Here is a 7,210-nt window from a genome sequence, read left to right as displayed (position 1 = left end):
CTGAGCCAGCATGCTGCAACTTTTGAAGCCCATACACCTAGAGCCTGTTGTCCACAACTGGAGATTAGCCCCCACTCTCTACAACTAGAGAAAGCCCCCACTCTCCACAACTAGAGAAAGCCCAAGAGCAGCAAGGAAGACCCAGAGCAGCCATAAATAAAGTTCTCCATTCCCAAGCCATACCCAGTCTCTGCTGTCCCTAAGCTAATGTATGCTTCTCACGTACATTTTCAGTACAGGTGGAGTTTACATAGGTTCCTCTGTCCCAGCTACTCTTTCTCAAAAGGTACCTAATGTTCCTAAACACTCAGTTTTCAGTGGATGGCTGACAAGACAGCTGTCACAAAGGAAAAGCAGAGCTGTCAGGCTGGTGGAGGCTGTGGAAAGTGAAGACAGACTGGAAGCAAAGACACTGCCTGCAAGCAACACCTTCAGTCCTTACAACAAGATGCCCTCATTTACAGACTGAATCACCACGTGAGCTTCTCTAGACAGGTATGTCTTCTGACACCACACCTGCCTTGTGAAACAGGCCGGCTTTGTGATGTAGTCTGATGGCTGGTTCCGTCATCTGTGAGGTAGAGACCACAGGCATAGCATGGAGAGTCATTAGGCACCAGGACCCTGAGTGCCTACATGTAGGAATGGTTGGTCTCCTCATGCTAATGAGGTTTTAGACCATGCTGATCCCGACTTCTGTTCTGTGGGATTTAGGGTATCTCTTATATATCTATGGTTCCATCTTCATTATTATCCTAACTATCTGGCAAGTGAAAGAGAGTTACCATGGATTAACAGAACATAAAAGGAGCTTCTGCCCGGTAGGGAAATGCTATGACCATGGCTACACTAGTTAAATCTTAGATAAGACACATTCAGTTACTCTTTATAGTACTTATCTTTCTCAGAGCCTAGAAATAATGCCCTGCTAGCCCACCCCTTCTATATATTCTAGTTGAAAAATTAAGAATTTCTATCTAACTTGGGTTGAGTGCTAGATAAAATGGAATCGACCTCACTGGATTTCTTCTGACCTCCAAAAATGGGGGATTTTTCTGATTGGTGGACTTAGTAAGCAGAAGTCCTTGGCTGAGGGCCACCAACCATTTAATCCATTCCATTATTCCTCCCGTATCACATTAAGCCCCCTGACAAACTTGTCCTGAGAAAGGGGACAGGAGGTATAGAACATGGAAAGCACTGAAGTAAGTGCGAAATAAGTAAAAAAATGAAATGTTCAGGTGAAAAACTGGAGTACAGGACAAACATATAGACAAGTGTATAAAATGCAGACAGATATACAGAAAGAGACTGGGAAATGTATATTTCCTTTGTTTCATTTTGGATGTGAAAAAAAATGATGTCCCAGCGTCACACTCTTTTAATTCTTTTTCTTTAAGAGTCACCGAAAAGTCAGACAAGGGGCTAGAGATGCAGCGTCAAGAGGTAAAGTCTCAGTCTCTGCTCTCACTCCCCTCCACTGTGGGCAAGGAACCCTGTCCCTTGATGGGCCCTGGTGCCAGGAGCCAGGTACTCTAACCACTGAAGACTTCCATTGTCTAAGCTGACAAATTCTCCCAGAAAAAAAATAGGAGGGATGGGAAATCAGAGTCTGGGAATGTTCTAAAGTCCACCTTACCCCCAGGAATGAAAAGAGGAAACACGGGAGAAGTCCTTAACTGTGTCACTTACTAGTTTTATGACCCTCTGGAAGTCTCTTCATCTCTCAGTCTTGTTCCTACGAAACAGTATCTGATGATCCTGCCTCACTCACAGCATAGCTGTGAAGATCAAATGAGAGCAGGCCCAGAAGAGCACATCATACCTGGTTAAGTCATACACAGACGTGCTTTACAGCACTCACTGTTGGAGTTTGCAATCTCCTCTCATTCAAAGGCTTCCTATAGGAGTCCCTGAACCCTCTCCTTTACCATATAACACTGTCTCCTGGTTTCTCAGCTAGGAGACTTTCCCAGGAAGAAGCTGAGAAGCCGTGGGAGCTGCTTTCTGTCATGAGAAGGTGATCTCTTGCTCTTTGCAGTCTCCCAATTCCCAACCTAGCCTGTGATCATTTGTCTGTTTGACCTGTGACAAGGTTGGAGAGGAGAATGGCTGGGAGGGAGCCAGACACATTGGAGCCTGGAGCACTGGTTTGGAGGGTTGCCAGGGCAAGGGGCGCTCAGCTACTTCAGAAGAGTGTCCTAGTTCTCTGTGCTAGGCTCAAGTGGCCCTGGAATTCAGGAGTTCACTAGTAGATGCACTAGTTCATAAAAGACTCTACATGGTTTTGCACTCAAGCCACAAGACAAGTTATACAGTCAGGCGAATAGATAATTAAGTGCATAATTAATTCATCATTTTCATATTCTCTTTACAGCTACACCCATTCAAGGGCAGATCCCTGGACCCTGCTGACATTACCTCCTCTGGTTCTGTCTTCAGGGAGGTCAGTTCCTGGGACAGCCCTCAGACAGGAGCTTGTCATATTATTTCTTTCTTCTCTAGAGAAAGGGGATGGACTCTCAAGAGATGTTGTGTACACTCTTTAATCCCCAGAACAGAGTTCCCAAAAGCATCTCCTTTTTCATAGTTTGGAAATACTGAATACCAGGTCACAGCCTCGGCCCCTAAAGAGAATGACTCCAGGTTCTACATGGTGATGTTCCTGGTGCTGTGCCATCAGCTAAACATTGCACCCCCTGCCTGCCTTCTCCTAGCTCAGCTTCTCAACACAGGTCACAAAGGACTCACCGACCACCCACTCTCTCAAGGCCCTGTGCTCCCATCAGTTGTCTGAGACCTCATCCAACAAGCCCCAGGCCCTCAGCCCAGCCCACCATAACTCACCAAATGTCATTTCCCTAGGGGAAAAAACAGATGAGTAAACAGGCAGCAGAGGCAGGCCTCTGAGCTTATAGGACTAGGGGAGGGCAGCCCAGTCTGAGGCCAAAGAGGCAGCTGTCACTCCATCAGTAACAGACAGTTGCTATGTTTCCCTCCCCAGCCAGGACTGGCTTCCTCAAGAGGGGAGTGTGCGGCAGCTCCTGTGTGAAGATCCCTGCTGCCAAACCTGCAACGGCATGGCTCTGGAGATTCAGCAGGTGCTGGCAGAGGAGAATACCCTGGTCTCCCCGACTTCAGGGGGGCCAGCACAGGGCTCCTCTTGCCTAGAGGTTTTGTCCACTCCTAAAGTTTCTTTCCAGCAGAGTATGGAGCATCATTCCCCACACTCCAAAGACCTTTCACGTCCATCTGCAAACTTCACAGTGTCACAGAAGTCCTTGGCACAGTCAGTGGCCCAGTCAACTGGTACAGCTGGCATCCATGATTACTGGGCTGAACAACTCAAGCTAAGGCAGGGATTTCAAATGCCAGAAGTGCCCAGGGACCCAGAGACTATGCTTTCTTCGAGATTTGAGGAGCCAAGGGTTTCAGTGAACCTGCAGGAGATAATCCAGAGCCACCCCAACCTTGTCTATGGGAATCAAGGCCAGCAGCCCTTGAATTCCCAGGTCTCTCTCCTGACCCTGAATCGAGAAATCACAGCTCTAACACATCCTATGGCCTTAAATATGGTCACTGTTCTCCCTGCCCACCTGCCGTTCCTTAGTCCTGAAGTCCTGAGGCTTCTTGAGGTGCATGTAAGAAGACTGATGCATTTCCAGAGGTGGGGGCTCCCCAGACGTGTGGAAGAGTCCCTGAGGCAGCTTATGCCAAACCCGCCACTATTTTGCCACCCCTGTACATAATCAACCAGTTTCTTTCATCCAGAATGATATTTCTCAGTTCTCTGTTGAGAAATTCAGGACCATTTCATACCAGAACTGGGGCTCATGTATAGCTGGCCAACCCACCCAGGCCTTCTGGGTTTCTGAATGGTCCATTATGGACCCAGAACAAAGACACTATGACCAAATCTCAAACCATATGACTCTAGCCTCACCCTATGTAGCTCTCAAAGAATTAAGTGGCCTTTATCTAATGCCTGGGCAACAGGCTAGTGATTCAGAGGGCCCTGTGCAGCTGAAATACAGCCAGCTATTCTGTGGCCTCCCTTCTCTGCACAGCGAGTCCCTGGTTGACACCTTCTTGGGTTATCAAGGCCTCTCCATGAACAGGAGCATGTCCAAGCACTCCTTGAAGTATCCTTTTCTCTTCAAGGAGCTCTCCTGCTTCCCTCTGATGCCTAAAACTCTGCCCCAGTCAGTTCTACCCTCTTCTCCATCTTCCCCAAATTGGACAGCTCCACCTGAGCACCAACAAGCTCAGATCAGTAGCCCCTTGCTGACTCTGGACGAATGTGAAGCCTTGGAGTGGCACCTGCTGCAGAGGCAGCTCCAGCTTCGGTGGGACTTTCCAGATGTTTTCCAGAGAGATCAGCACACTGAGAGCCCTGTGCAGTGTAAGCCCAGTGACCAAGCCCAATCTTCTGAGACTGGTAAAACTTCCTGGCCAGGTCAGCCTGTCTCCATCATCACAAAGAAACTATTCTTCCCAGAGCAGGCCAGGAGGCTGCTGGAATTCCACCTCCAGAGACAGTTGGTTCATGATCGCTCGAGCCTGCCCTGGAAGATCCAGCGGTCCCTCCAGTTGCTCCTGCCCTCTGCTGGCCAGCAGACTCTGTCCAGGAGCAGCACAGCCCTGGACAATGTGAATGTCCCCCAACCCACAGATCTAGAGGGCACTGGGGTTGGCAACCCACTCCCAGCCATTAAGGGCCCAGCGTCAGTCCCTATGCCGCATGTGATTGACCAGGCCAAGGCAACACTGCAGAGCCATGTTGACTCCAAATGCGAGGAGATTCACCAGGGCAAGGTTCCTGTCTGCATATGTGGCTCTTGCGAGTTCAGAATTCCTGGGGGCCTGCAAGTGGCTCCCTTCACCTGCATCCAAGAAAGCAAGCCCCTGGAACTACAGGCAGCAGATGACCTGGACCAACGACAGGAAGTTACACCCTGGATGCCAACAGCCCTTGACCAGCATCAACAAGCCTCATCAGATGCTCTCATTAAACATCCTAAGTTGCCCTGGGCCCTGTCTCAGGGAGCCATTGAGAAACTGAAGACAACTTTACAGCACAAGTATCTGGCCGTCTTGTCAGGGCTGCCTGCTCTTTATTATGTGGCTCTCTCCAGGGCTATGGCTCCAGCAATTACTTCCCCAGCTATGAAGACAGAGATGGTGCCTGGACCTGTCCAATTCCCAACAGAACCTCTGACTCAGGTGCCCTCACCTGAAGAGCAGGGTCTGAGTCCTGGGCCAGGCTTTCAAGATGGCAATGAGGCTTGTGCAGATGCTGCAGGTGAATTCCAGGCTGAAGTGCAGATAGAAGAGATAATCAAGATGGTGCCTCAAGAAAGCCAGACAGGGCCTGCGAGGCCCTGCTCACTCAAGGAACCTATCTTGGCTAAACTAAATTTCCATCTGAGAAAGAAGATCCTAGAGATACAACTGGGAATTCCCCTAAAGGCAAGGGCGTCCAGAGAAAAAACTATAGCAATGCCAAAAAACATGTGCACACAGGAGTCTCCTGGGAAGCTAGACAACCAAGGAAAACCACCACTCCAGGATCTCCCCATCCCACCAGACACACCACGTTCCCCAGATCCAGAATGGCTCCACCTCACAGAAGAGCTAGCCACGGAGTTAAAGACAGTGCCTCAGAAACAGAAGCAACATCATTCCAGTGCAGCACACTGTGATTCTGTCCACTGGGCCACCCAGATCTCACAATCCAGTGGGGACATGACAGAGGCCAAAGCCCAGGTGCTTTCTGCTCAGCTGGAAGCCAGCGTGAACAACCCCAGCCTGGAGAAGCCCCGGAGCTCTGAACCCCAGAGGCCTGATAAGAGCAAGGACTCAGCCCAAGTTCCCACACTGGCAGAAAAGAGAAAGAAGCTAGGCAAACCCAAATCAGTTGGGAAGCACGGAGAAGGGGATGCAAGCTTCACACTCTCCTCCACAAGAGAAAAAAACCACTCAACTGAAGCGCAGTGGCCAGAAGGGGTGCTCCTGAACAGGACACCCCACAGCTCCTGTTGCCAGAGACGTCATTTTCACTTTGATGCTCCCTGCCAGCACAGTCCTCAGCATCACCCTCAGCTTAAACTCCCAGAGCTACCTCCTGGAGTCCCTGAGGGAAAAGACTCTGAGAAGAATGACCTGCGAGCCAGTCAAGCCAAGCTCAATGTCATCCTCAAACCAGCAAGAGTTCCTGAGAACGCCCAGGTGGTACCCCAGGTGTCACAGGGCCAGCCTTTCCTGGGCCAACTCACTCCAGGTAACCCATTGCGGGGCCACACTTTACATGGTCAGATGTTGCAGGGGCCAATGATGCCAGGCTATACTCACCAGAGGCCCAGTCTTCCAGATTCTGGCTTTAGAAATAAGATGAAATCTTTTTTGCACTGTATTAACCTCAAAACAAAAGGCAAAGGACATAAGGAATCCACGTCCTCCACCTCTGAGAAAATGGCTAACACAAGAAAAGTAAATGTAACAAAGAGCCTGGCTCCAGCCAAAAGTCCCAAGGAGAGAACTAAGACAGAGAAGACAAGAGGGGACCTGAAGGCCCAATTTCCACCCCCTGAGAAGCAGATGGGCCTGGTCTTCACGGACATACCCCGGTCCCTGGAGAGCAAGTTCTGGCACCACTCCCACTCGCATCAACTCCACTCAGCCTCTGTTCTGAGCACCCCCCACCACTGCCCTCGGCACTGTCCTCGAGTGGTTTGTGCCACGCAACCAGGGAATCCACCATGACCCTCAGCTGTCACCTCAGACAAAAGCACTGGTCTGCTCAAGAAGACTCGTCGCAATCAAAAGACTTCATGGTCTACCCAATGTCTGCATCCCTTGAAGAGGATACTACTGTAATTTTCATTAATGTACAGGTGGGCAGAATACCACCCAAAATACACTCTATATGTCTAAGCAGAGAGTTGTGTGTCTGCTCTTTACTCCACTGTGGTGTGTTCAGGAAAGGCACATGGGAAGTAAATGTTCTTCCTATCTAGAAAAGGAGCTGTAACTCACACTTAAGCTGGGTCAGCATTCCACACAACACCCCCCTCATTGGACTGTGGAGAAAGGGACGTAAGCAGAGAAGGAAGGCCCTTGTCTAAGGTACACTGAAAGTAAAGATCAGGCTTGACTTCTATCATGGCATCCTTGGGCACAGAGGACCATTGTGGGCCTGAGGATAGTACTG

At 49.7% G+C, this 7,210-nt stretch overlaps 1 protein-coding gene across 1 annotated transcript; it reads left to right on the top strand.

Moving 5' to 3' along the window:
- Positions 1-615: 615 nt before the first annotated feature.
- On the top strand, positions 616-6,947 carry LOC133252957 (protein SPATA31F1-like). The gene is given in 5 exon segments (XM_061426010.1): positions 616-821; positions 1,401-1,446; positions 1,960-2,020; positions 3,005-3,737; positions 3,739-6,947. Coding segments are annotated over 5 exon segments (4,005 nt in total). The 5' UTR covers positions 616-680; the 3' UTR covers positions 6,763-6,947.
- Positions 6,948-7,210: the final 263 nt, after the last annotated feature.

This window comes from Bos javanicus, chromosome 8 (genome assembly GCF_032452875.1).
Source record: "Bos javanicus breed banteng chromosome 8, ARS-OSU_banteng_1.0, whole genome shotgun sequence".
NCBI classification, from domain to species: Eukaryota; Metazoa; Chordata; class Mammalia; order Artiodactyla; family Bovidae; genus Bos; species Bos javanicus.
The sequence above is the reverse complement of the archived record's forward strand: the minus strand, read 5'-3'. Positions and strand labels throughout refer to the sequence as shown.